This window comes from Calypte anna, chromosome 22 (genome assembly GCF_003957555.1).
Source record: "Calypte anna isolate BGI_N300 chromosome 22, bCalAnn1_v1.p, whole genome shotgun sequence".
NCBI lineage: Eukaryota > Metazoa > Chordata > Aves > Apodiformes > Trochilidae > Calypte > Calypte anna.
The window spans coordinates 4970155-4997757 of record NC_044267.1 but is presented as its reverse complement, the minus strand read 5'-3'; the positions used below and the strand labels follow the sequence as shown (position 1 = coordinate 4997757).

The 27603-nt window shown below is 49.1% G+C and overlaps 2 protein-coding genes across 2 annotated transcripts; one reads left to right on the top strand and one right to left on the bottom strand.

The window, feature by feature from the left end:
• Positions 1-889: 889 nt before the first annotated feature.
• Positions 890-4267, bottom strand: PCNA (proliferating cell nuclear antigen). Its single transcript, XM_008500726.2, is given in 8 exon segments — positions 890-1449; positions 1563-1686; positions 1944-2138; positions 3056-3123; positions 3480-3577; positions 4034-4157; positions 4160-4213; positions 4216-4267. Coding segments are annotated over 8 exon segments (783 nt in total). The 5' UTR covers positions 4253-4267; the 3' UTR covers positions 890-1366.
• A 745-nt stretch (positions 4268-5012) lies between these two features.
• On the top strand, positions 5013-27186 carry CDS2 (CDP-diacylglycerol synthase 2). The gene is made up of 13 exons (XM_030463967.1): positions 5013-5130; positions 15625-15767; positions 16639-16735; positions 17132-17229; positions 17908-18047; positions 18604-18662; positions 19392-19474; positions 20046-20133; positions 20448-20516; positions 21114-21266; positions 21520-21639; positions 22260-22363; positions 22610-27186. Exons 1-13 carry the CDS (start codon positions 5068-5070, stop codon positions 22737-22739), a joined length of 1347 nt encoding a protein of 448 aa, XP_030319827.1. The 5' UTR covers positions 5013-5067; the 3' UTR covers positions 22740-27186.
• Positions 27187-27603: the final 417 nt, after the last annotated feature.

The following is a 27603-nucleotide window of genomic DNA, read 5'->3' as shown; positions in this document are numbered from 1 at the left end:
GAAAACCCCAAAGTCTGAACACCTCTGTTAATTAAGAAGTGCCACCAACAATGAAGACTCGAGGGCTGGGGCATTAAATAATCCTGGAGCAGGAAGTTTGTGTCACACGGCAGCCCCATCACCCTGACACTGCAGGATTTGTCCTGTGATCAGTACTGCCACCTCTGGGGGTTCCAAACATGACTTCCACTGCTCATGCTCCCGTTTCTGGCTAGTGGGAAGTACACAGCTCCTAAATAAGCACCAAGGAGCCTGTGTTTAATGGGGGGTCTGGATATATGGCTGGTAGCACTACAGCCAAGCAAAGAAAAAAACCCACAGCTGCCTGAAACTGCTTCCAAATCCTCTTTTTCCTGGCCAAACCTCCAGTGTGAAACACGCTGTAAACTTGATCTTCATCAGCAAGATACGAACACAAATCTCCTCCTTTGTGAGAGGAATTGCTGTGGCACAGGTGAGTCAAGAGGAGTGTCAAGTGTGGGACAAAAGCACCCAGTGAATGCAGCATGCAGAGACCTGCAGAGCTTAACATCTGCTGAGCCAGAACCAACAGGACCAGAACCACAGGGGGTTTACACAGCTCCAGGAACTTTCAGACACCACCAGAGCCTCCTCACAGAGCACAATGACAGCCACAGGAGCAGCCAGGCAGCTGTGGCATCTGCCAAAGCAAAACCCATTTCACAAACCTCTCTTCTGCCCTGAGGAAACAGCACCAAGAAGCCATCAGCTGTAACCCCACATCTGAATCACAGGAGGTGGTAACTCCAGTGCAAGACACAAAAAGCCCAAGCTTGCCTGTTGCAGTTCTATTAAAAAAGGCTCTGGGGCTCACCAGCAGTTTGACAAAGCCCTCATTCAATCCATCCACATTTAAACAGGATAAAACCCATGAAATGGTATTTCTTTATTTCCACTTTCCAAGTTTCAATGAGGATACGAGGGTAAAAAAACAAAGGCAGTAAAATCAAATAAACTCATGGCATAACTGAACAGCAACCCTACAGTCAACTACAGCTCTGGAGGTGAAACAAGGAAACATCTTGACTAAAGATAAATATTGCACCCCTTCTCTAACCCAAGTTGAGGAGTATTTCACCTTAAGATAAGGACATTTCATCTCAAGGCAGCACCTAAGGGAGTACAAGTACAGGAAGAGCCTAGAAAAACAAGATTTCCTATTTCCAATGGCCCCAAGAATAGCAAAATAGTAAATTGAAAAATATTTACACAGGTATCTACACCACATGCCTAGCAGTGCTCAGATGAAGCTCCAACACACTGAAATTGCTAATGACACCATTTCCTCCTCAGTTGTCCTCTCTCAAGAGCTGAGCAGATGTCCTCCCCCTCAATCCTACTCCAATTAGGAGCCTTCTTGTTGGTCTTCAATCTTTGGAGCCAGGTAGTATTTTAAGTGTCCCATGTCAGCAATCTTGTACTCCACAACTGGAAAAGAAAAAGTATTCAGAAGGTTCTGCAGAAAAGCCTTTGCATCACCAATTCCTAGTGGTGGGAAGCATTCCACAGGGGTATTTCTGGGGAGAGCTGAGTCTACTTACCAAGAGGAACATCTGCAGACATGCTGAGTGTGACTGTAGGAGACAGGGGAGTGGCTTTGGTAAAAAAGTTCAAGTACCTCAGAGCAAAGGTCAGCTGGACTGGCTCGTTCATCTCTATTGTCACCTAGAAAACCATCAGCCAAGGTTAGACCCCAACAAATGCCACAAGGGCCCTCGAGTCAGGTAATTCAGACATCTGAAGCTGCAAACTGTTCTGCTGAGTGCTGCTTGCAGGCCCCAGAAGAAAGGACTTAAAAGTGAACAATTTGTTGCCTCATCTATAAACCAGAGAAAGACACAACAGTCACACAGCTCCAGAAAACATAATGCTCAACACCCCAACGCTGAAGACACAACAGTAACCACTAAAGCTTCACTTACAGCTTCTTCCTCTTTATCCACGTTACTGGTCTGTGAGAGTTTGATGTTCCCATTGCCCAGCTCCCCATTAGCTGAGAATTTCACCCCATCTTTTGCACAGGAGATGACAACAGCGTCCCCGATGTGGCTGAGGTCCCGGCAGATGCGCGCAAACTCGGCTGAGGGCATTTTCACCACGCAGCTGTATTCCTGTTCCTGCCAAAGGAACAGTCAGTCAGACCCCCAACGAGATGGGGAGTGTCAGTCAGTGCAGTCACCCCTCTTGAGTTTGTCTCCCCTTCCCTGGATGAGCTGGGAACTGGGCAGAGAGAAACCTCATGAAATTCACCCAGGGCAAGTGGAGGGTCCTGCAGCCAGGGGGGAATAACCCTTGGAGCAGATGATGTTGGGGCTGAGCTGCTGGAGAGCAGCTCTGTGGGAAAAGACCTGGGATGGACACCAGGATGTCCCTGAGCCACCAAGGGGTGCTGGTGGCCAAGAAGGCCAATGGCATCTTGGGGTGCAACAAGAAAAGCATGGCCAGAAGGTCAAGGGAGGTTCTCCCCCTCTGCTCTGCCCTGGTGAGGCCCCAGCTGGAGAACTGTGTCCAGTTCTGGGCTCCCCAGGGGACAGGGAGCTGCTGGGGAGGGGACAGCAAAGGGGACAGGGACATCCCTGCTGTGAGGAAAGGCTGAGGGACTTTGGGCTGTTGGGTCTGGAGAAGAGGAGCCTGAGGGGGGATCTCACCAAGGGGGGTGTCAGGAGGAGGGGGCACAATCTAATGTCAGTGGTGCCCAGTGACAGGACAAGAGGTCACGGGCACAAACTGGACCCTGGGCAGCTCCACCTCAACCTGAGGAGGAACTTGTTGCCTTTGAGGGTGGCAGAGCACTGGGCCAGGCTGCCCAGAGAGGTGGTGGGGTCTCCATCTCTGGAGACATTCCCAACCCCCCTGGAGTCCCTCCTGTGCCACCTGCTCTGGGGGATCCTGCCCTGGATGATCTCCAGAGGTTCCTTCCAACTCAACACTCTGGGGTTCCCAAAGAGAGTTCTGTTAGAAGCTTAAACTCCCAAGTCTGACATGAAAAAACATCCATTGCAGAGAGAGAGCAGTCATTTGAGCCACTACTCACTGGAATTCCAAGCTGCTCCACATCAAGGTCCATCAGCTTCATTTCATAATCAGAAACCTTTTCCTGATCTTAAGAAACAAAGCAGAGTTTCACCAAGTGTTCCCAAGAAACCTGAAGTTCTGCCCCTTCCCAGGCCCAAGTGAAAACACTTCCATTATGGTAAGAAGATCAAACTTGTTTAAGTAGAGCCAGAAATCTAAAAATTAACCAAAATAGGGTCACTGTATGTAGATTTTTCTCTTACAAAGAGCCGGGCAAGCTGACTAAGTTAAGTCTCCAGCTTGTTTCAAGAGTTTATGTATCTAGTGATTCTTTTCCTTCCAGAAGTACTCGTTGTTTCCTCCCCTTCCCTGTACCCGTGTTGTTTATGATGACTACTTAAAAACATAACCCTAGCGAAATATCTCCCAAAAGTAACACTCACTTGGTGCTTCAAACACTAGAGCCAACGTATCCGCATTGTCCTCTGCTCGGAGAGTTATGATATCTTCATTTCCAGCACATTTCAGTATTTTGGACATGCTGGGGAGGTTAGGAAGCAGAGATCGCTCTGAGCATTACACGCAGACAGAAGGAACACGCACCCACTGCCCAGCACAGCGGGGAGAACGCAGCCCCCCCGGAGCTGCGTGACGGGAGCGGAGCCGGAGCTCGTTCCGGAGCCGATTCCCCCTGCCCATAAGGGGGGGCTCGTCCGGGCTTTTGCCGCCATGCCGGGCACGCTCCCCCATCCGCTCCCGCCACCGTTTCCCGCCATGGCGCGCCCGGCAGTGACGTCACCGCGGGACGGCCTCAGCTGAAAAAACGGCGCGAGAGCTCTGAGGAGAATGGAGGCGGCGGGAGAGGGGCCCGGAGGGATCCGAACCGCCCCGGCAGCCGCTGCCCCGGGGACGGCGACCGCAAAGGCTTCCCCCGCCCCTCACGCTCGCCTCAGGCCCCGTCCCGCTCCCCCAGCGCCCGGGCGGGCCCCGCCGCTACCTGGAGAGGTTGACGCCCATGGCGATGTTGCGGTCGCAGCGGTAGGTATCGAAACCCTCGGAGCGCAGCGTGAGCTGCACCAGGGAGACGTGCGAGGAGTCCATGCTCTGCAGGCTGATGCCGCGGAGCCCAGGTCCCAGCAGGCCTCGGTGATGAGGTCCTTGAGCGCTTCCAGCACCGCTTGAGCACCGAGCCCTGCACCAGCCGCGCCTCGAACATCCTGAGGGGAGCAGCGAGCGGGCAGCACCAGAACCGACACCGACACGCCGCGAGCGACGGAACGGCCCGCCAACCGCCGCTTTAACAATACGTCTGCCACGCCCCACACAGCCACACCGCCCCTTTCCGCCCCGCCCACCGCCTCGCCGCAGCCAATCGCCGGCGGCCTTCCTTCCCCTCAGTGACACGTGACAGGTGCACTCCGCTTGCTGACCAATCCCGCCTCGGCTCCTTCCTTAATCCCGCCCCTCTTCTGGCGGGAGCCAATCGTCACGCGATTTACACATTCCGGGGCGGCAGCCCGCGTCCCGCCGGGCCGTGAGGCGGTGGCCGGCGGGGCCCAGGGTGTAAATACAGCCCACGGAGGCCGCGCTGCTCCCGCGTTCACGCGGCGGAGCCCCCCGGTCCCTGCCGCTCCTCCCCCACTACACCGCAGCGCCGCTGCCACACTCGGGGCGTGTCTCCTCGGGCCCCGTTCCTGGCAGGAACCGCAGTGAAACCCATCCCCGCTCTGCCCTTTGAGGCAAATCCATTGCAATTCCCTCAGCGCCCGCCAAATCCCCCGTCGCGATATGACGACACTCCCCGCGACACTCCCCGGCAGCAGCTGCGCACTCGCGGCCACCCATCATGGCGCCGGTGGGAGCACATCCGGGTACACCTGGGCGGAGCCAGGCTGAGGGAAACCCCGCCCCCGCCTCCATCCGCGCCGCTGATTGGCCGGCGGCTGCTCGCTGCCCTCTGGCGCCGCCTGGCGGCCGCGGGCGGTGCGCGCAGCGGGCGGAGCAGCCGCGGGCGCGGAGCCGGGAGCGGCAATGAGCGAACTGCGGCAGCGGCCCGGGCGGGAGCCCTGCGGGGAGCGGGACCCCGAGGAGAAGGTAGGATCCGGGTCGGGAGACGGAGCGGAGAGGCCGGGGAGCGGGGCGGAGGCGCTGCGCGGGGATCGGCGGGACGTGAGGAGGGGGGGGCCGGGACGGGCTGGCTGCGCGGCCTGCAGAGCTGGGGGGAGGGGAGGGACCCCCCGCTTCCCCTCAGAGAACCCCCGCACCCTGCGCTCCTCCTGCGCCTCGGGGACCCCAAGCTTGGGTTATTTCTACCTCCTGACAGCCCCGACCCCGACCTAGCAGAGCCCGGCGCCGGGGGGAGCCCGCTGTCCGCGGCTGGAAATCCCGTCCCCAGATCCCCCCGGCAGGGCGGAGATCGGGGAAGGGGGTGTCCCCACGGGGGTGACCAAAGCCCCACAGGTGTCTCCCAGGGTCATCCCTTGCCCCGGCAGCGGGATGTGTCCCTCTGCATCCGTAGTTCCATAAGGTTTAACGGCTCCGTTTCTCCCAGGAAGAGCCCCGAGGAGAAAACCGAACTCAGGTTTTCCTCTGGTACCTTTTTCCGTCCCAAACCCAAGCCCGGTTGGATGCTCCGAGCTTGGCAGTTGCTCCCTGTGTCCTCTCTGTCATCTTTGTCATCTTTACTCCTGTGCTTCCCCAAGGGGGAGAGTAACAAGAGGAATAAGCAGCCAAGGAAAAAAAAAGCCCCCAACTGTGTAAATAATATTTGCAGGGCCACAGTGAGCAAAAACTGGAGGGAAAAGTGGTTCCTCGTGTTGAATACAGAGATCTTGAGAGCAACCAAGTACTCATGCATTTGCCTTTAGTTGTGTCCTGTTGATGTTTCCTCTGCTGAGGCAGGAAGCACCAACTCAGAGAAGTGTGAAATCATCAGGAAAAATGCCTTTTGCAGCTTAATGGTCACTTTTAAGACGGTTTTGAATGCCAGTTTAACAGCTGTGAGGAGCTGTTGCCCTCAGGTTTGAAGAAGAGAGGGGACAGAAAGTGCTGACAGTGCTGAGAGTGGGTTTCCTGGGTAAGTTTCTGCCTTTTTTGTTGCTTACATGAAGCTGACATCCACGTTCTCTGATCTCTTAAGAGAGCAATAAGGTGGATTCTGGTTTGTTGTCCTGCATGAGGCAGGCAAAGCTGTTTCCCTCCAGAAAAGTACATTTGTCTCAGCTGGAATTTAGTGTGCAGCAGAAAATCTTCAGGGACTTTTATATCCCAGGACTTTGGTGAGTGTTGGAAGATGTCCTTCAGCAGCCTGGAAGGACTGGGACTGCTTAACCAGAATGCAAACAAACTCCCTCTGCCTTGCTGGGATCTTGCTTTGGCTGCTTGTGATGTGTTCCTAAAGAAGGTCAGAGGGCTCCTGTTTTGAGTGCAATCTTGTTATCTCCAGGCAAGTGTGTTTTTTACATATGAGGAGCCTTCTGAAGGGCTCCTCTGGTATTACCTTTTGAGGACCTGAAGTGTCTGTACTGGAGAGGGGGAACATTTCTGTGGTACTGCTCATCCTAAAGCAGCCTAAATGAAAGAGCCAAAAAAAAAAAAGAAAGAAAGAAAATTTGTTTCCAAGGAGTGAAGAACAGCTCCTCCAGGGTCTGTTAACAATAGAAGCATTTCAGGAGGCAGAGAATTTCCCAAAACTGTGAAAATCAAGCCGGGTGGGAGGTTACCTGGCAACAGTAACCCTGCCATGAGTACAGCCCCACAGTGTCACCCTGTGCTCAGTGCGAGACTTCTCTTTCCTTCCCCGAGATGAAGCTGTTGTGATGTTAGTGCTTGGGAAATGCCTGACAGATCCTGGGAATAGCATCAGGATAAAGGCAAGGCAGCAAACTTGCTGCTGGACATCCTGTTTCTCAGTGGTCTTTTGCCTGCCCAGAGTGGTGCCTGCTGGTATTGCTGTCCAGAGGGGAGATTCCTGTTTCTGCTTTGTCATTCAGTCAGCCTTGCCAAGAAAAAACATTTAGCCATGCTTATTGTTTTGTAGAGAAACCCTGGGTCTTCTGAAAGGGCCTCTCAGCATATTGAATGAGCTGGAAGTGAGATGTAAACATCCAGGCTGGTTTTAAGACTAGCCCAGGAAAGCTGTGTTTTGTTCTGGGTTCCTGCTTTCCTCTTTTGATAATGGAGAGGCTGGTTTCACTTTCTGCTCCTCCGACCCTTGCACAGTGTCACAGCTTTGATGTTTTTCCTCCCCACTGGCACAGGGCAGTGCTTACAACTGAAACTGGGCTGCTTCAGGCTGTCGTGCCAGAGCAGCTTCAAATCGATTTTTGTTAAAATTGTTGAGCAACATGCAGTTCTTCATCTCAAAGAGAACAAGGCAACATCTGTTTGCCCTGATCAGTGGGCTCCTTCTGCTCTTTCCAGTGAAAAAAACCTCTTGCCCCAATGTTATTTGTGCTCAGTACCCATGTTCTTAGCCCCAAAGACTAAATGTTAATTGTTGCTGGTTTTGTGAAGATATCTGAGGTTAGATGACTGAAACAAGTTCTAGTTTCTTGTTACTTTGCAGACCCCTTTATCATTTGGTCCTTGCAGACTTGTTCATTATCTAAACATCAGACTCATTCATTATCTAAACCCAGAGGTCAATGCCTTCTCTGTTGCATGCATCCCATTAAATCACATTTTCTCCTTCAGCTTCCCAAGAGAACAGGAAAAGTGCAGAAGAAAATCATTCCATAGAGCTCCTGAACACTTATGCTTGATGATTTAAGATAATTCTTAGTAGCTGTTTGGACTTGGTGTCACTCAGCTGTGAGGACAGAGGTATTTTTCCTTTCCATCCTCCTTTTGCTGGGATGATGCAGGAGCATTTGTCTGAAATCAGGGGGATTCTCTGACATCCCATGGCTCAGTCCTGTGGAAGGGAAGGAGGGCAGGTCTGGGTCAGGGTGATTGCAGGAGTGTTGCTTCACTGGTTGGAGGCCTGGAAGTGTTCAAGGGTGAAAAGTTTCCATGCCTAGGAAGGGTTTCACAGTGGGCTGATGATTTATCTGCCTCCCTCTGTATCCTGGGGTACAAAAAGGGAAGGACTCTGCCTTCCAAGCCTCCTGATTTTTGTGCTTCCAGGCATTTTGCAAGACTGTCCTAGTGGATCTGAAGTGTTTTGGTGAGCTCAGTAAATGCCAGGTGTTTGAAGTGTTTGAGTTGTGGATGAAGGGCAGAGATGTGGGGGGCTGCCTGGTGTGTGCTGGGAGAGAGCAGGAGCTCTGATTTCTGTGTTTGGCTTGGGTGAGGCTGCAGATCATAGAAAAATAACAGTGCTGGTACTCTGAAGATTTAGTCCTTTCCAAGCCTGTTACTTCCCAGGCTGCTGGGAGTAATTGTGAGTTTGTGAGAACGATGAGGTTCTTGTAGAACCAAACCCAATAAATCCCATCAGTGATGTCCCCTCATCATCCTCATCCACAATGAAGAGAGGCAGAAGCACAAGTCTACTTCCAGACCCACCCTGAAGGCTTGGTTTTTTTACTAGCTCTTAATATCATTTTAGGCTTGATACCAAGCATCAATTTGCTTCTGCTGGAGCAGGAGCCTCCTTTAGCCCTGATAGCTCTGATGCAGGAACACATTTCAGCCTTCCTCACTGTGCCTGCTGAGTGCATTCATTGCTGCCTCTTGCTGTTAATTGTGGCAATGAGAACTGGGACTGATTGCATTTCTAATGGAGCTCATTATTTGACCAGCTGTCAAATTTAATACCTTCACCAGCTTCTGGCCTGCTCTGGGGCTGATGAAAGAGCTGCAGGCCGCTCATTGTTCCCTTTGGATGGTGTTTGACTCTTTCTTGCACAACACGGCAGGCTCCCCACTGAACAGCCCATTTCCTTGCTTGTTTGCAGTGATGCCAGAGAAGTTTGATGCCAAGCAGGTGTAATTTTAAGGGTGGGTTGGATGACTCCCCCTCAGGCTGTTGGGTGCTTTCTTTCCCAGTCTGCAGGGAGCTGGGTGCAGGACTGGGGATGGTGGAGGAGCACAGATGCTCAGGTTCAACCCCCCAGGTGCATGTGGCTCTTGTGTTACTCAGCCTTCAAGATAATTCAGAGCTGGCTTCTGTTTCCCATCCTTATTAACTGGGCATTTTTAAAACCTTCACCACTACCTGTGAGGTATTTCACTGAGAGGGTGCTGAGCCCCTGGTTGCCCCCAGAAGCTGTGGCTGCCCCATCCCTGGCAGTGTTCAAGGTTGGATGGGGCTTGGAGCCCCCTGGGCTGTGGGAGGTGGGCATTTGGGAATGGATGAGCTTTATCTCTTCCAACCCAAGCCAGTCTATGATTATTTAAAGCCTGTGTTAGCATGTCCCCCTCCTGGTGATCTGCTTTACTGGAGTTTTCTCTGATACATGTTTTCTTGGATTATAAAGGACCATGAAAGATTCAGATTTCTCTAGAATAGGTTCCATGTGGGTCTGTAGGTTTATGAGGATAGCTGTGACTTGAGAAAAATCCTGATTGGAGTTCATCAGGATTACATCTGGCCACACATATCCCAGTCCTACCTAGCTCCTTTCCTTGGTTAGTTCAGATAAAGTCAACAGTACTGACCAGCTGAGGAATGTGAATGAGGTTGTGGTTCCCCCTTAGAGGCAGCAAATTAAATGAGCTGGTAAGCTCTCCTTTTGGGGGACAAAACCTGACTTTTCCGGCAGTAACCTTGCCAATGCAAGGCAGTGTAGCTGTTGCTGCAGGGCTGTTTGTTCTCCCTCTTGGTTCTCATAGCTCTTCCAAATAACAAACAACTGGAAATGTCTGGGCAGGGCTGTGCAGACACAGCTCCTGTCAGATCCCAGAGGTGCTCGGGAGCTTTGCTGCCTTGTTTCTGTCCATGTTCCTCTGTCTCTGCAGGGACACCAAGGTCTGGCCTGGCATCATGCTAGCAGAGGGAGCCCAGTTAGATCCAGGGGAACCCAGCACTGGATTCAGTCTCCAAAACATCTCCACCCCGTGTTTCAGAGCAGGAGGCAGAGCCTTCCATAGCAGGAGGAAGTTCTGGGGGGATGCCAGAGGCAGCAACCTATTTTTATGCTCTTTTATATACAATAGCTTCTGTAAGAGACTTGGAGCATGATGGATTTACCTTCTTGGTTTCCTGGAATAAACAGACCCCGGAGGGGGTGTGGTGCTGGGGGACAGGCAGAGGATGAATTTGTGCCCTGTGAGTCACAGGGAGATGTGACTTCCCATGAATCAGAGATTGCTGATGCCAAAACCAGGCTCTTGTATCAGACTGTTGTTCTGCTAAATGCAAGCTGTGCAAACCTCCCCTCCCAGCCTGCTGCCCAGCTCAGCCTGCTTGTGTTCCAAACAAAGCAGTTGGCTTTGGGAACCTGAGATGGCCAGGGGAGTTTTCATAGTTATTTCAGCCACTATGCAAATATTTATACTTTTGTGATGTTATCTGCTGAAGGGCTCCATTTTTAGGCATTCCCTAATTTCTGTGCATGCTTTCAACTGCAGTATGATTTTTTGGGGGAGGGATGGGAGTCCTATATAAACATAAATGAAACCTGACCTTTGGTTTTTCAAGACAACAGATTGAGCAGGTACCACCAGGTTGGTGGGATATCTTGAGGGAGGGACATAAGAAACTTGCATTTATCTGCTCTGCAGATAACTTAGAAGTTCAAACACTTTCCCCTAGACCAGCACCAGGACATGAGCTACCTTGTGCTCATTTGCAGGGAGATTTTGGGGACCTTATTATGAATCAAACCTGACACTTGTTTACTTCTTCATTCCAGTGTCAGTGGACTCCAGACTTCCCTCTTCTTTCAACTTTCTGAACTTTTAACCTCTACAAGAGAATATCCTGTAATTAGGGAGTAATAGGAGAACTTTTTTCCTTGATGTCACCTTGAGGATGGAGGTTGTGGTGGCTTTGGGCAGCTGTGTGGAGATGGGCAGGTGCTGTGTGGATCAAGCCATGGAGAAGGGGAGAAGGGAAAGGACCAGACAGTTTTCCTGGATGTAAGAAGTAAAACCACTTTTGAAAACCACTGAGACTTCCAGACCTGAGGCCACTGGGTTTGTATCCATTAGAATAATTCTATTGGCCTTGGTCCTGCAAATGTGCTTAGGGGTGAGAAGAGTCAAGGCTTTAGTTCAGTTGGTCCCTGCTGTTCTAGCTCTCAATTTTATTGCCTAAAAAAAGCAACTATATTTTTCCCTTTCAGCAATGCATTAGCATTTACCATCACTGCTTTTTTTTGTTTGTTAAAATAAAGTAAACCAATGCCTTGCTTCAAGAAAGGTGCATAAATAATGGGATTTCTTGAATTAATTTAATCTGTGTAACTCTATCTCTGTATTGGGCAAGAAATTTTTGGCAGGGAGGTAACTGACTTGTTTCTATGACAACTGAGATCATGTCATGGATACTTGGGGAATAAAAACCCTGAGTGCTCACAGCTTCCACTGTGAGAAAACCTTCTGAAAACTGAGCACCAGTTTTCTTACTGCACTCTTGCAGAAGTTAAGCTGCTTTAAAGAAATCTAAGACAACCAGTTTCTCTGTTCGTCTTGCTCCAGGGTGATAAAATATTTGTTCCCAAATGTTGCTTAGAACTAAAGAGTTTTACTCTTCTCATCATGACTTTGTAGAAATTGATGAGTTAGGATAAAATGTGTGTTACTGTCTTGATTTTATTCCTGTATTACTTTTACCCTTGATTCTTTAAGAAGCCTTTGAGATGATAAACTGAAGGAGCACTAAGTTTGCTACAGGGCTGGTTGGGCAGATTTGCACAAAAAAGAGCATTTCAGCGTAAGAATTACTTGTTGGTAAGAAAGGCCAGGAAAACCTTCTGCTTCTGATAGGCTTACACTGTAATAGAAATGGAAAAATAAAACTGTATTGCAAGGTAACTGGAGGGAAGGTTTGCTGAATAACTTCAATTTTAGGAAAAAACCTAAACAACAATCAAAAATAAGGTTACAAAAAAAAAAAGGTCTGTTGAAGGGTCAAGGAGGGGGTATGGTCCTGTGGCTGGGAAGGGAGGCAAGTCATGATTTCTGGGTTAATGTTTTGCAAGTTTTGGTCTCTCCAGGTTTTTGTTTCAAGGGCAGAAAAAAAGAGAGAACAGCCAGAAGAGGCATCAGACACCTGGTGTTTCTTAGGGGAGCAGCAGAATTGGTGCCAGAATTCCATTTCTTAGCCCCAGCTTCCCTGGAACAGTTTGTGCTGGCAGTGTGGGACATGGTGTTGGCAGCCTGGGGCTTTAACCCAGCCCAAACCTGCCCCAGGCTGTCACAAGCTCCTTGCAGAAGCAGAACCAATTCTAACCAGCTTAAATTTTCACCAGTGATAGCACTGGGTGAGTGTGGTTCAAAGCTGCTGAAGCTATTTGAGGAAAGCATTGCTGTCTGGTGATGATCCCTGGGGCTGGGGTCTGGCTGGCTCAGGCAGGATGAGCAGGACAGCAGGGATGTGCTGCAGGCTGTCACCAAGGCAATGCCACAGCTGGATTAAGGAGCCCAGACCAGGGTGCATCACGCTCAGGCTTAAACAAGTTATTTATCAGGCTGCTCAGCTGCTTAAACTGGTGATTTGTAGGCTGATGGTTGTAATTTGCATAAAAGGTATAAAAATAGTGGCAATTACTGAGTCCTCTCCATAGCCTATATCTGGCACAGTGTCCTATATAATCTCAACACTCTGCTTCATGTAATCAGGGAAAAGAGCTGATTCCTGACACTGCTCCCTTGTTTTCAAAGTGAAGATGTTACTTTAGCCCTCACCTGACTGGTGTTTTCTTCCATCAGGAAAAATGTTTCCTTCCATCTCCCATCAGGCTTAAATTGAACTAGCAAGGCATTTTATGTCAAACCCTAATGAGGTCCCTTTGTATCAACAAATATCTTGACTGCAACTTTGGACTGTGGAAGTAACAGGAAGATGTTTGTTGGAGCTGTGGGTATTGTGTGTCCTTGGCACAGCCTCTTCTGCTCCCACTGCTGGGGATGGAGCAGGGAAGAGCTGCTTTCCAAGCTCAGGAGGTTGAGAAGCTCAGAAGGGTGAAAGAAGGGAGAGAAGTTTGGAGACCATTAACATTAGAAGAAACCAGCGTGTGCCCTGTGTGGCTGATCCACTGAGGCTTTGCTCCTGGAGACAGAAACACAAGGTTTGGTTTGGGATTGCACTGAAAGCACAGCAGGTCACTGGTGATGTGCTTTGCATGGACTGCAGCATCACAGCATCTTGCAATTAGTGCAAGAATTGGTGGGAGAGCAGCTCGGTTGCAGCATTCAATCCCTCTGTCTCCTGATCCCTGCAGCTGCTTTCATCCTTCCTGTTCTTGGCCAGGAGTGAAAGGGAGGAAGGCACCATGCTCTTTCCCTTTCTTTTGGTCTCTGAGCACTTTGTGAAATTTCTGATCCTCTGGGCAAGGAATAATTTGCCTGCTTTGCACTTATCCCTGCAAAGTTAATGATTTGGGGAATAAATGCAGGGATGCTGGCTTGGATCTGCACCCTCATTTCAGTGCTCGGTCCTTTTCTTACGCAGCTGGCAAGCCTGGAATGTGCCTGGGGGGGTGGATACTTGGATTGCATTAGAAATCTGCTTGAGGTTTCTGGGTTTAGCCTGTACAGATGGTGGTGGTTGCCCTAAGTACCTAAGCACTTCCCTTGCCCATTTGGATTTGAATCTATCACATTCGTTTTTCTTTTTTAGAAATGTGCAACAAGAGAAGCAAAGCCCCCATTTCCTTAAGGTAATCCAGCAGGCCAGAAGAAGAAACTGAGTTTGGTCAGGCTGGAGCTGAGGCTTTTCTCTGCTATTTAGTTTGCTCACAGGGGAAGTCCTCAGAGGATTTTCTTGGAGAAAGTATTGCAATGGGAGATGTGAGCATAGCTAAACACAGTGCACTGATTTCCCAAAACCCGCTCAAGAACAGGGCCCCTGACCTCTGCTCTGCTCTAGGATGCCAACCTCATGGTATTCAGGGAGTTTTATCATTTCCAGTCTTTATGCCCACTTCTTTTGGGTTTGATCTTCTGTGCATTCCCAGCTAAGTAGCAGTAAATCTTCCTGGAGTCTGAGTGCCAGCTGGATTTTACAGGTCAGTTAAAAAACAGCCGAAGAAAAAGCCAAGTTGTGTTCCCTTTGCCAGCTCTCCAGACCCACCTGAGGGGTTTAGTTTTGCTTTCCTCTTGCTTCCCAGCTGATAGAAGGGGATAGAAGGGAGCGAGCATGGGACAAGGCAGGGGAAGGCAGGTGCCAGAGAGGCGATGGCCCCGGAAGTCATCTCTGACAGCACCATCATATTTTTAGCTGCCTCCACCTGCCAGTGTCTCACTGTCCTTGTCTGTTTTAAGAACCTGGCCTGCAGCCACCCATACATCACAGCTTGGGGAGTAATCATCTTTTCTTGCCTTAAGTAAAGGAGCTACTCAAGTCTTGCTGCTCTAGTGAACTACAAACCCCCCTTGGTTTGGTTGCACCAAACCAGTCCCAGCGGATGTTTGGTTTTGTGGGGTCCCCCCCTCTCCCAGCCTGGGGCAGCACTGCCTGGGAGCCCGCAGGGATGAAGTCGTTCTGTTTGCAGAGCTTCTGGTGTCTGGCAGCTTGGATCCCTCCTTGCTTTTCCTGCAAACACACTCTCTTTTCTGGGAGTTTTAAAATAGCTCATGGTTCGAGGCCAAATGCAAGGGCTCTGCCTTGCCTGGTGCACAAGCACTCCCCCGGGAGAGGTTTTTCCTTCCTTGCTTCAAGGACTGAGGATCAGGATGAAGTTTAGCCACTGAAACGAACTGGCAAAACAGGGAAATTTGGATTTATTCTCCATTCAGGAGCTGGACTGGAGGAAAAACTACCACTGGGAAGAGGGCATAGAACTGCCTGGAACCAGGATGTTGTTTGTAATCCTTTTCCCACGCATTTTTGTAGCCCCTAAACAGAGGACTTTGCTCTGAGGGAAGAGCTGGAGTGGTGTGAGGGGTGGGGAGTGTGCGGGTGTTCTCTGCAGCTTTCTCTGGTGGCCATGGAGGGTGGTTGGACCCAAGTGATAAGCCATCCTCTTCCTCTGCAGCTATTTGAAGATGGGTTCAGTGGTATTTTTAGTGCCCACATGTAAAGTCAGCACTTGAAAAGTCTTTCTGGAAGCTCTTGTCCACTCTGAGGCCTTTCTTTCTGTCTAATTTGGGTAGGGTTGCATGCTTGGAGATCTGCCTGGGGATTGAGAGGCCTTGTAAAAATTCCTGCTAACAAGCCCATGTCCCTGAAGCACTTTCTGCTCTCAGAGGCACTTATTAATCAGCTCTGAGGTATCTTTACCTGTTCAGAGGGACCACATCCTTTTCCATGGCTGCTGCTGAGACTGACGAAGAGTAAAACCCACCATGTTTGTCACCTAAAAACCCACTTGGTGTTGTTCCTTCTGGGTATAACCCCATGTAATACCCAGAATATTTTCTTTCTCTCATTTATACAGGAGCAAAGTGGTGGTAGGTGTTAGATCCGGTGGGCTGGTCTGAGTTTCTTAACAGAGGGTGTCCATGTGGGAACTCCCTTTGTCTCTCTTCAACGTGCAGGAGTCAGAGTCTGAAAACAAACTGGATGGAGAGACAGCATCAGACAGCGAAAGCAAATCTGAATTTGGAGGATTGCCCCCGGTGCCAACATCAGATGACACCCCAGAGGTCCTGAACAGAGCCCTCTCCAACCTCTCCTCAAGGTAGCACTTGCTGAGCATGGTTCCCCTCTGCTGCCAGGGCTCCTGTGCCTTCCCTGCAGGGTTCTCAGCCTTGCTGGGGCTGCTGGAAGCTCTCCTGGGAGCAGGAACTGCCCCTGAGGCCACAAGAAAGAGAAGATGAGGATGATGCAGGGCTCAGGGGTCTGTGGGAGGGACACCTTGGTGCTGGCAGGTGAAAAGAGGGGCAGAAGACAGTTGGGTTTAGCTTTGACAGCACTCTCAGACTTAACTGTGGTGATTTTTAAGCACTAGTGAGAGCTGGGGCTGCTGCAGGAACACGTGAGGCAAGCATACTGGAAAGGACAAGATATAAAAACAAATCAGGAATGTTCTCTACAGGCTGCTCTGGGGAAAAAAGCATTTTATTTATATCACGGGAGAAAGTGTCACTCCTTGGGGTGCTGTGGGGATGGGAGAGGCTCAAGGCAGGATCTGCTGGAGACTGGCAAGGGTACAACATGCCAGGGCCCACATCTCGTCTTGGAAGGAAATGCAGAGAGGGGTCATGGTCTCCAATTTATTTGAACTTTTACTGCAGCTTGCCCAAAGTGTGGGAAACCTGTAGCTGAACAGGAACAGCTGCTCTCCTGTCCTGTTTCAGTTTCCCTGTGGATGTTCTGCCTCTGGACAGTGCTCTCTGCATTTCCTGAGGTTCATAGCAGGGGAGACTGAGCTGGGCTGTAGCCTTGCAGCTGCTGCAGCCAGGGTATCATCAGTGGATCAGATCTCTCTGCAGCATCAAAGAGAACTTGAGCTTTCCGGGGCTCAGTTTCCTTCTGTGATGTGCAGAGAGCACACTGCTTTCTTGCTTTTTTCTTACTTTCTCTATCTCCTTTCCTTCTTTCTGGCCTAGATGGAAGAATTGGTGGGTAAGAGGCATCCTCACACTGGCAATGATCACCTTTTTCTTCATCATCATCTACTTGGGACCGATGGTCTTAATGATGATAGTAAGTGCTCCCCTATGTTCACAGTGACAGGTGGGAAGGTTGTTGGGACCATTGCTGGGGTGGGCAGCTCAGAACCTCATATTTTAGAGGTTCTTATTCAGCTTGCTAGATTTCTCTCTCCATGGAGGAATCCTGGAAGGAATTTGTAACCACCTGCTCTGGCAGTCAGCTTTTGGCTGCATCTGGAACCACTAAAAGGGGTTTTTAGAAACCTCCTGCAGAAGAAAAGGGGGGAAAACCCAAAATGCTGAGCTTCTCTTGGGTTAGGAGACTACTGCCAGACTGATAGTGATTGCTGAAGTATCTTTTGCACTGCACATGCATGTGCTTTATCTCCTGGAAGAAAGAGATATTTAACCAACATGTATTACAGCTTCTGGATGTCATTTTGTGCAGGTGATGTGTGTACAGATCAAATGTTTCCATGAGATCATCACCATTGGCTATAATGTGTACCACTCCTATGACCTGCCCTGGTTCAGGACACTCAGCTGGTGAGTAAGGGGCTGCTCCCCTCCCTGGGCTGCTGTCAGGGGACATCACCTCATGCAGACAAGCAAAGGGATCATCTGCTTACCTCCAAACCAGAGACCACAGGATTGCTGTGTCTTGACCAGTGCTGGCAGCTCTGTAAAAGAAAAGCCTCCTCAAAACCTTGACAGATCCATATATTGAAAGCCTGTAGTGATAAAGGTTTGGTTTGTCCTTCATGAAGCACAGAGATATGAATCCCATGAGCAAGGGGCAGTGTCGACCACTTAGAGAGGGACACGGTTGCTTCGGTGGGATGGGAATTTTTAGGTGGTTCTGAAACAGACAGGAGGAGGGCTGGGGAGAGGGCAGGAGCAGAGTTGGTGCTGTTGGATGCAAAAGTTGGCAGAGTCCTGTTGAGGAGTGCCACCTAAAGGCAAGAAGTCTTTGTGCACCTGAAGGCCAAAACCAAACCTTAAACCCTGTGATTCGTGGTGAAGTGGAGCCAAGGGATGCAGCCACCGGTTGTTAAATGAAAGTGACATTTCCAAACTGGGGGACATAAAGCTCTCTCTGGCAGTCACTGGAGGGGAGCCTGTCTGCAGCTCCAGAGTCATGCCAAGACCTTTGAGATCAGATGCTTTCTGTGTTCCTCCAAGAAGCAGCCTTTTAGTGTTCATGATCATCTGAATCCTTCACAGGTACTTCCTGCTCTGTGTAAACTACTTCTTCTATGGTGAGACTGTGACAGATTATTTCTTCACCCTGGTTCAGAGAGAGGAGCCCCTGCGGATCCTCAGCAAATATCACCGCTTCATTTCCTTCGCCCTCTACTTAACAGGTACAAACCACACTTTCTGTTGGTTAATCTTGTCTGGGCTGGAGGCAAGAAATCTGCTTGAACTGCTCTTGTTCTGAGTGCTGTGTCCAGTGCAGGATCTGCAGCAAATTAACTCTGCTCTTCAGTAACTTCACAGAATCAGAGAATGTAAGGGGTTGGAAGGGACCTCAAGGATCATTGAGTCCAACCTCATTGCCAGAGCAGGATCTCTTGGTGTAGGTCACACAGCAATATGTCCAGGCAGGTTTTGAATGTCTCCAGAGAACAAGACTCTACAACCTTATTTGGCTGCATGGTTGGAGTAGTGGCTGATCTCTTACATGAGGCTCTGCAGAAGAAAACTCCCTGTTCTGTACAGCCAGGCTTGATTGTTCATCTCTCCAGGTGTTACCTGTAGGCAGTGCTGTTTTGTGACTTGCAAAGCAATGTGTTTGCCCACTCCTCATTGTTGCTTTGCTCAAGAAAAACCCTAAGGAGCTGTGCAATGTCATGGCAAAATGTATTTCTTACTGTTGGAGACTATTTACTTTTCATTTTTACTTCTGTCTCTCCCCAGGTTTCTGCATGTTTGTCTTGAGTCTGGTGAAAAAACACTATCGCCTCCAGTTCTACATGGTAAGGTTAAATTCAAGGCCTGGCTTCCCCCAGTTGGAGGAGGCAGGAATAGTGTAGGCTGCTTGGAAAGGTTGTGTAGGGAACTACAAGTCAGTAGGTGCTTCTCTTCTGGTTGTGCATTGTAGTGCTGCCTGCAGGACAGGTTACTGTGAGCAGACTGGACTTTTAGGAAGGGGGTTCTGACTGTATTTCCCTGAAAACATGTTTTCTCTTCTCCCTGCACTTGTGGGCACTCTTAAGAAACTTCCTGCAAGCTGAGAGGACTGCACAAGGCTATTTGCCTCCTGCACTGAGGGTAGATGGCCTCCAGGGTTAACTGCCTATGCCCTCCTTTCCCCAGGCTTCAGCAGGGCATTGCTCATGTGTTGTGCTAGTTTTGCTTTCCAGCACATTCAACACATGGGGATGCAGCTTGGAGATCTATCTGTCTCCTCCTCTTACACAGTCAGAAGGCTGAGGGAGATGTATGGGGCCAGGGGAGAGCTAAAGAGCATTTGGTGCAGCAGAAGTCTTCCCAATGAAGGTCACCTCAGGGCCTGAGCTGAGGAATAGAGTAGAGTACTGTGGGTGGCTGTTCCCTGATTCTGAGGCTTTGTTCTGGTGAAGTTGCATGCTAGAAATACAGATGTGCATGAGCTGAGAGGCAGCTATCAGCATCTGACTGAAGGCAGTGGTGTGTGTGGTGGGGGTCTCTGAGCAGGCTGGACTGCATGCTGTCTTCTCTTCCAGTTTGGATGGACCCATGTGACGTTGCTAATTGTTGTTACCCAGTCACACCTCATCATTCACAACCTGTTTGAAGGAATGATATGGTGAGTTGCTTTGATTTCTGCAGCCTGAAACAAGTGACCCTGTTTGGAGCCCAAACCCTTCTAGAAAACAGCCAGGGAGAAGGTGCTTCCTGTGAGGGACCAACCTGCTCAAAGAAGAAAAGAGAAAGACTCGGTGACAGGACAAGGGGAAGCCCCTTTGGTGGACCTCCCAAAACCAGCATGGGAGGAACTAATCTTGGGTGCTCTGAGACTTCATGTTTCTCTGCACTCACAACCAGCCTGGAGTGAGTGCCTTGGGACCAGCCTGCCTCCAGCTAATAGCAGCCTCTCGTGGTAAAAAGGGGCAGCAGTCTAACAGCATGTCACATTTAGCAAAAGAAAATGAGCTTAAAACAGCCATTCTGGGTACACAACTCACTTGTTAGTCCAGAGCACTAGAGTAAAGCCCAGCTTTCCCTAGGAACCTCAAGTGGTTGCTCCTTGCATTGCGTTGGAGGGGGAGACTGTGTGCTGGCACTGCAAAGCATCCCATGAAGTAACTGCTCATTTAGTTAAGCCTTGGGGTATGGTCTTGGCCTTTTTGCAGTGGTGTGAATGTTTTCCCATCCAGGTTCATTGTCCCCATCTCCTGTGTGATCTGCAATGACATCATGGCCTACATGTTCGGGTTCTTCTTCGGCCGCACCCCACTCATCAAGGTTTGTAACTCTGTGGGCAACAAAACACCCACTTTGCTTCTTTGGGGCTTAGTCCTGTGTCCCCTCAGCTCCATTGTTGTGGTTTTTTGTGGGTCTGAGTTCAGCTTCCAAATTACACTGTGCCAGTCTTTCAGGCTGTGAAGTGACCAATTTCAAACTGGGATGTCAGTGTCAGATTCTGACCAATTATTTGGGGCTTTTTGCATCAATTTGTATTTGCCTCAGCAATTCACAAGCAAAGAAAGGCTGCACAGAGGTATGTGATGGTGTACAGGGAGGTACAGGTTGTAATTCTCTCTCTTTCTCTCTGGCAGCTCTCCCCAAAGAAGACCTGGGAGGGTTTTATTGGAGGATTTTTCTCCACAGTTTTGTTTGGATTACTGGTAAGTGGGAATCATGATGCTTATTTCATTGCTTCTTTCCCTTTGTAGGGTGACAGGGCTTTGTCTAGAAGATGCAAGCAAGCTTTAAGCTCTCCCAGCTCTTGTTAGAGACTTCACATGTCCCTTACTGCTGAGGATTTGAACTGGTCCATGGCTGTGCTTTGTGCTGTGTGCAGGTCCTGCAGATGGAGCAGGAAAGTCCCTATTAGACCCTATGACGTTTATTACAATAATTATCCTTGAAACTTTCCCTCTGCTGCTGTTGGATGAATGTTGTGCATCGTTTCAAGGACTGTGTGGGGGATATTCTTATCTGCTTTGATGATGATCTCTGTCTCTGGTTGTTTCTGTCCTCTCAGCCTCTTTCAGCCTGTTTGTACAGGCTCTGAGCAGATGCACTTACTAAACAAAAATGCTTACTCTGCCTTTAGCCACTTACTGCTTCTCAGGAGAGTAATCTTCTTAATGAAGCTGGGATTGTGGCTCCCTCCTCACTGCCTCTCCTTGAGTGGCCTTCTCCCTTGAGATCCAGCTCTGCTGCATTGCTCAGGAAATCAGTAATCCTGCTTCCTGTGTCTCTTTCCTCTCTCCTGGAAGCTGTCCTATGTGATGTCCGGGTACCGCTGCTTCACCTGTCCCGTGGAGTTCAACAACGACACCAACAGCTTCACTGTGGACTGTGAACCATCTGAGCTGTTCCAGCTGCAGGAGTACAACATCCCCCTGGTGCTGCAGTCTGTGGTGGGCTGGGTAGGACTCTCTGTTTATTGGATCTTATTTATTAGGATAGGAACACCAAGAAAAGAGATCAGGACTTTATTTTTAAGGTCTTCATGGGATGATGGCACATCCATAAAAAGGGGGAATTTAACTCTGTTCCCAGGTGGTTTCAGAACCACTTGAAAACCAACTGGTCTGCAGGCTGGAGAGCAAAGAAAGAAGGCCAAGCAGTGGCCAGTACTGTTATCATTAAAGTTCCTTTTCTGTCCTTTTCTTTCTGCAGAAGACAGTCCGGATGTACCCCTTCCAAATCCACAGCATTGCACTCTCTACTTTTGCCTCCCTCATTGGGCCCTTTGGAGGGTTCTTTGCTAGTGGGTTTAAGAGAGCCTTCAAAATCAAGGTGAGAATGATGAAAGCCATTTCCATTTTAGAAGGGAAAGACTAAGTGGTTGCCACTACTTTAAACAGCTCCTGTTCTTCCAGGGGTGGCAGACTGGGAGCTTTGGGAAGGGGAGGAGGTTTGTTCAGTCACAGATAAAGCAATGGGGCAGGATGGTTTTTTTTGAATGAATGGGGAGAGACCTTAAAATGTCAGCACTGATATTCTAAACCCCTCTTTGGTGCAGAATTTGAGGCAGAAGAAGAAAGAGCCAGTCAGGAAATTTTGCAATCTGAGGCTTCCCTTGATGTCTTGCAGGCAGGTTTTATGTACAAACAGTCTGTGTTCAGTTAAGATGCTTTGGAAGACAAGAGAGGGCTGGAGGAGATAAACATCAGCCTTCCTTGACCTTTGAGTGACAGAGCTGAATTAAGCCTTGATGTCCTTCAGGCACTGGGAGTCTTGAAGAAGAAACTCTTCAAAGCAGGGAGAGATTAAACAAAATGTCTTAGCCTGGCTTTCACTTCCTGGGGAGAATTAGAGCAAGGGTATGAGTGTCGTGTGTAGATGTAGAGGCAGGAACAGATAATGGCTATCTGAGGCAATATGGGTATCTGACACAATTCCTTCTGTCTTTCCAGGACTTTGCCAACACAATCCCAGGACACGGAGGTATCATGGACCGCTTTGACTGTCAGTACCTGATGGCTACTTTTGTTAATGTCTACCTTGCAAGCTTTATCAGGTACTTCTTGCTTGACAGTGAAGTTTGGGGGCCCTGTCAAACTTGAGTGAGGTACAGGCTTGTAATGAGACAGTTTTTGTCCCTCTGAGATTAATGTCTCCGAAGTAAGATAAAGAGGAACTGGTGAAAGAAGGGGCAGCATGGCTACGGCATTCAGCCCGTTCATTTGATTGACTCCCACTTGGGGTGCCAGCTCAGTCAGGCTCAGCAATGTCACTCACTGGTAATGATGTTTTTGTGTTTCAGAGGTCCTAATCCAAGCAAACTGATCCAGCAGTTCTTAACCCTGCGGCCAGACCAGCAGCTCCACATCTTCAACACTCTCAAAGCACACCTGGTTGACAAGGGGATGTTGGGAAGCTTGGAGGACGTGTAGGGTGACTGGAACAGGACTGAAACCAGACAAGCCTCTTTGAGGAAATCCCTGGCTTGTCTGGCTTAAGACAATAACAAGGCCTCATTTCACTGTAACTTTTCTTCCTTTCTTGGTAAATGTTTGCATTTGTGGGTTTTTTAAATAATATATTTATATAGCTTTGGTTCAAATGAGCAAATCTTGGGTTTGTAGCCGAAAAGGAGTTAAGACTTGGAAGGACTGTTGGGTGAAGTAGGAGGGTACAACTGTCCTCGTGGTCTGTTCTTAACTTTGGACGCCTGTAGGCAGAGCTGAACTTTCCCTGTGAGTGTTTACACAGGGGATAAACCAAGCCTGGTGGGTACAACCTCCTCTGCAGTGGGAACCTGCGGGAAGGTGAAGCCGTGCAGCTCTCCTGGCCCCTCTGCCAAGATGTTCTTGATGATAACTCTGGGGACCAGCATTTTCTCCAGTGGTAACTGTGGATGCAGTGTTCATTTTCCCAGAAAGCCACGTTTAGGCCTGTGTGCAGCCTCCTTGCAGACTGCACAGTGAACACCAGGCACTGTTAATCAGAAGAGGATTTTACTAATCCAGCCACATTTCCTCTGCCCAGCCAGGCATGTGCATCTGTTTTCACTTGCTGGTTTTTTTTTGCAGTGCCTCTCACATTCCCTCCTTGTGGCTGATATTTGGTCAAATACAATTTTTCTAACCCATTCAATCAGAAATAGACCGAGGACAAGAAGTCAAGAAACTGGTAGTTGCTTATGGGAATGTGGGAGGTGCAAATTGCTTCAAAACTGAATCAAGTAAATAGGTTTTAAAGAACATTGAAGTTTTAATGAGTAATTCCTGCCAAGTAAGAACAACCCTTTAAATAGCTTGGGTCATTTCCCCTTCTCCACCCCCTCAAATAACCTTTAAGAAACATTGAACCACTCTTTGGTTGGAACCCCCTCACTGGGATATTTTAACTGATTTGGAGAGCAGTCTCCAACTTGTTTTGCTGGCTGTGGCTCCAGCACCCCACTGGTGCTCTCAGCTGGGTGTTTTGTTTCTCTTTCAGGGATCATGTCTATCACCTGTTTGTTACTTGAGTTCTAGGTGTTGTGCTGCTGAGTTCATCATGGTCTGTGTTACATTTCAGCCTGGGTTCACGTACCTGCAGGCTTCTCTCCTGCTTCACTTACTAAATCTTGTCATACATAGATTGTACTTAATAGTTGTAAGTTTTATCTAAGTACTTAGCTTTATTTTGTCATACTTTTTTATTATTTAACAAGGAGAGCCCTAAAGATTGTAAACTTTTTTTTTTTTTTTTGTGACCAGATAGTGAAAATATCCCTGGTTTACACCTCAAGCAGTGTTCCCAAACACAAGATTACTCTGATTTTTCTTTCCATAGTTTGTGCATAGGAGAGATACTTTACCTTTTTTTTTGACCTGGGGAACAAGTGGCAGGGATAGATAATACAGAAGTACATTGCTGTTTTCAAACAGCTGCTGACACAAACCTTATCCACCAACATCCCCCAGTATGGAGACACATACGTGCTGCCAACTAGTTCATCATTGACAGAAAATAAAACACCTGAAAATACTTTGTAGTTCATACTCTGGATTCAGATTCTGCCATTGCTTTCATTTACCCCGAGCGAGCATGTGGAAATGCGTTCGTAAATACCCACCTCTCCCTGACATTTCTATAGGAACCCTGGGGCAGAAGTTTCTCCCCATCTTACTGCAAATACATGTATTTGTTTGAAAGCACAGGGTGCAGAGAAGAAGGGTTGGTTTCCACCAAGTATTTTCAGTGTGGGGCTGGCAAAGTTGCAGGAGTTGGGACGGCTCTGATGGAGCCCATGCAGGGTTACGTTTGCGTGATGCCAGTGGTGTACCCAGAGGTTTTCCTGGACTAGTCGTGGGACTAATCCCTGATTTAGGCTGAGATTTAGTTTCTGTTGATGTGAAGGATGTTGGTCCAAGCCCCTAACTGGAAAATTGGAGGGCAGCATTAAGGTGCTTCCATCTTTCTTGGCCCAGGTAGAATATTTCGTCTACATTTCATGCCAATTCATGGCTCTGTTGGTTGAGTTTAGGTAAGCAAAGTGAGGGCACCTGCAAAGAGGACCTGGGCTGCAAATAGGTGTGGAAGTGACAGGGTTTTGTGTAGCCCCTGAGAAGTAGTTTGCCATGTGGGGTCAGCCAAGCTGGTGTTTTTCTGAATTCTTCCTGCCTGTTGCTGACGTCTGCCAAAATCCCTCATAGTGCGCCGTTGGGTCACCAGAAGAAGCTGTAGTTGATAAACCTTACAAAAGTGTGCTGCTCTTTATATTAAGAATTTTTTCATATGGGTCTTTAGTCTCCTTCTGGTCTTGCTTTAAACCTTTTGTACCTCTTTAGTTGTAATTAGCAGGGTAAAAACCCAACACCAAGCTTTCCTGCGTGCTTTTCCCCTGCAGTGGCGTTTGGATGCTGCTGCAGTGCTGGATGTGGACACAGGAGGGCAAAGCAGTTCCAATTCCTGGTTCCCTAGGGCTGGGCCAAAGGCAGCAGCAGGAATCCTGTGGGTGGCTTTCCTAATGAACTCACAGCTTTCTGCTCCTTTCCTTCCCAGCAGTGCAGTTAAGGGGTGGGCTTGCAAGCTGGGTCTGATCCTGCAGGGTGAGTGTGGAAAGGGTTGAGGAGCCTGCATTAAATCTTGGTAATCTGAACAAGAGCATCCAGTTGAGAAAGGGAGGGAGACAGATGGGCACTGTGAAGGTTGCTTGCAAGCTGGACAGCTGATCTTGCTAGGAAATACTGGTTGTGTGTCATCCATTGGGAGCTGTGGCTGGCAAACCCACTTCTACACCACTGGTCTGAATCCTGGGGGTGGTAGAGCTGAGTGCTTGGTGACACCAAGGTGTCTGGGAGCATTTGGTGAGCTCCCCATTAGCCCAGCCTGGGAGCAGCTTTAGTTCACCAGAAGTATTTCAACTTAGACTTAGAAAATTCAGGGAACTGGAAAGCTGACATTCCTGCCTCTGGCTGTGCCTGCAGGAGTTAACTGGGATGCCAGGGGATGTGTAGCAAGAGGTGTTGGACCTCTCTTGGTTGCATTCAGCCTTGCAGGACTTTAGCCACCCTCTAGCTCTGACAAGAATTTGGGTTTGGAGGGAGGCTGCTGGAGAGGCCAAGCTGCCACCAGGGAGGTGTAGGGGTGGTGATGTGGGGGTGATGCTCAGGACATTCCTCCAGCTGCAGGGCTCGAGCTCAGTGTTGCACAGTGGTTTTTGTTTACAGTGGGTTCTATGTCTGGAGATGTTCCTCCTGCTTGTGCCCAAAAAAGAGGGAAATAACTGTGAGAGCAGACCAGCATGAGGAGGTCCTGTGTGAGCAAGCAGGTGTGGTGGATTGGAAGGAGGAGAAAAGCAGAATTTGGCCAAGGTGGAGCCTCTAAGGGTGAGACTGGTCCTGGCAGAGGAGCACTCACTGCTTGTTCAGTTGCAGCAGACAGGGAAGGATGTCAGTGTATTCAGTGAGCAAAGGGAATGGCAAGTGGCTAGAAATTTGCTTCTGCAGAGCATGAGAAGCTGGCTGTCCTGGGGAGGTGATTCTAAAGTTCATGACATTGGTTTGCTGGTGGGTGATGGAGTGATATGGGTCAGATGCTGGTTTGATGTTTGATCCCCAGCCTGAGGGGCACAACTGGGCCAGGTCTGTGTAGATGAGCACTTTGCATGCTCTGATGGGAATTTGCTTTTCAGAGTCTGGTGGTAGCCCAGCTGAGTTTGCAGATAGGATGCCCAGCCAGCCTCTGGCCTGCAGTGCTCAGCAAAACATCAAAACCTTTCTTGCTATGGTGTCCTGTCCCATGCTGACCAGCATATAGGATGTATTCTTCAAGGTGTGGGCTTAGTACTGATCTGCAGGGGTTTGTGGTTCCCTGTGTGGCTCATGAAGCTGTAAGTCCTGGAGCATCAGCAAATGCTTGGCATCAGGCTGTGAAACACCATCCTAGGGATGTCTCCTGTGCCTGGTGAGTGCAGTGAGTTCCCCTGAGTACAGCTCTGGTGGGACCTTGGCATCTCTTCCTTCCCCTTCCTCTCCTGACCAGCTCTGGGTGACAGGAGGAGGGTGAAGCTGTGGGGAAAGCATCCTTACAGCCTCTCCAGACCCCCCTGGGGACAGACATTTGTCCCCGAAAAGCATTGCATGAAAGCCCCTCTGGTTCTTGCCCTCTGTAACCAGCCCCAGAGTTGCATTTTGTACTACTGTAATCTTTGTGTGCTCCTGTTCTCCAGACCTGATGCGTTTCTTCCATCTGCTTCTTTCTCTGTGCTTTGTTTTTTTGACTCATGTTCTAGCTACACACGTAGAGCTGCCTTTGACCGAATGTCCGAATGTGATATATTGTATATTTTAAAGTATTTACCCTATTTATATACTATATGTCACTGTTAAATAAATATAAGTTCCATTATCTGGAGTGGGGTTTTATTCAGTACTGGCTGCAAGGAGGAGAGATGCTGAAAACCTCCTTTTCATTCTCTGGCAGCTTGTTTCAAACTCCAGTTCCCCCATTCCTTGCCCTGTAGCTCTCCAAGGACCTTCCTGGGATCAGACCTGGTTGTGGCCAAGCCAGGAATGCAGCCTGCAGGATGGCTGCACACACAGGCAGGATTGAACCACCCCTGTCCTGCACCAGGGACACAAATTTCTTTTTTTATTCCAGGGGGAGTTTGGTGGAAGCTGTGATGGGATCTTACGGGCCCATCTTAATCGAAGATGAGGGACATGCTGACCCTGCAAATCAGCTCATTTTGCCCAAAAGATTTCATTAGAAATGTGATAAACTGTTGGAATTCCATCTAGCATAAATTATTGCTCCATTTCAGTC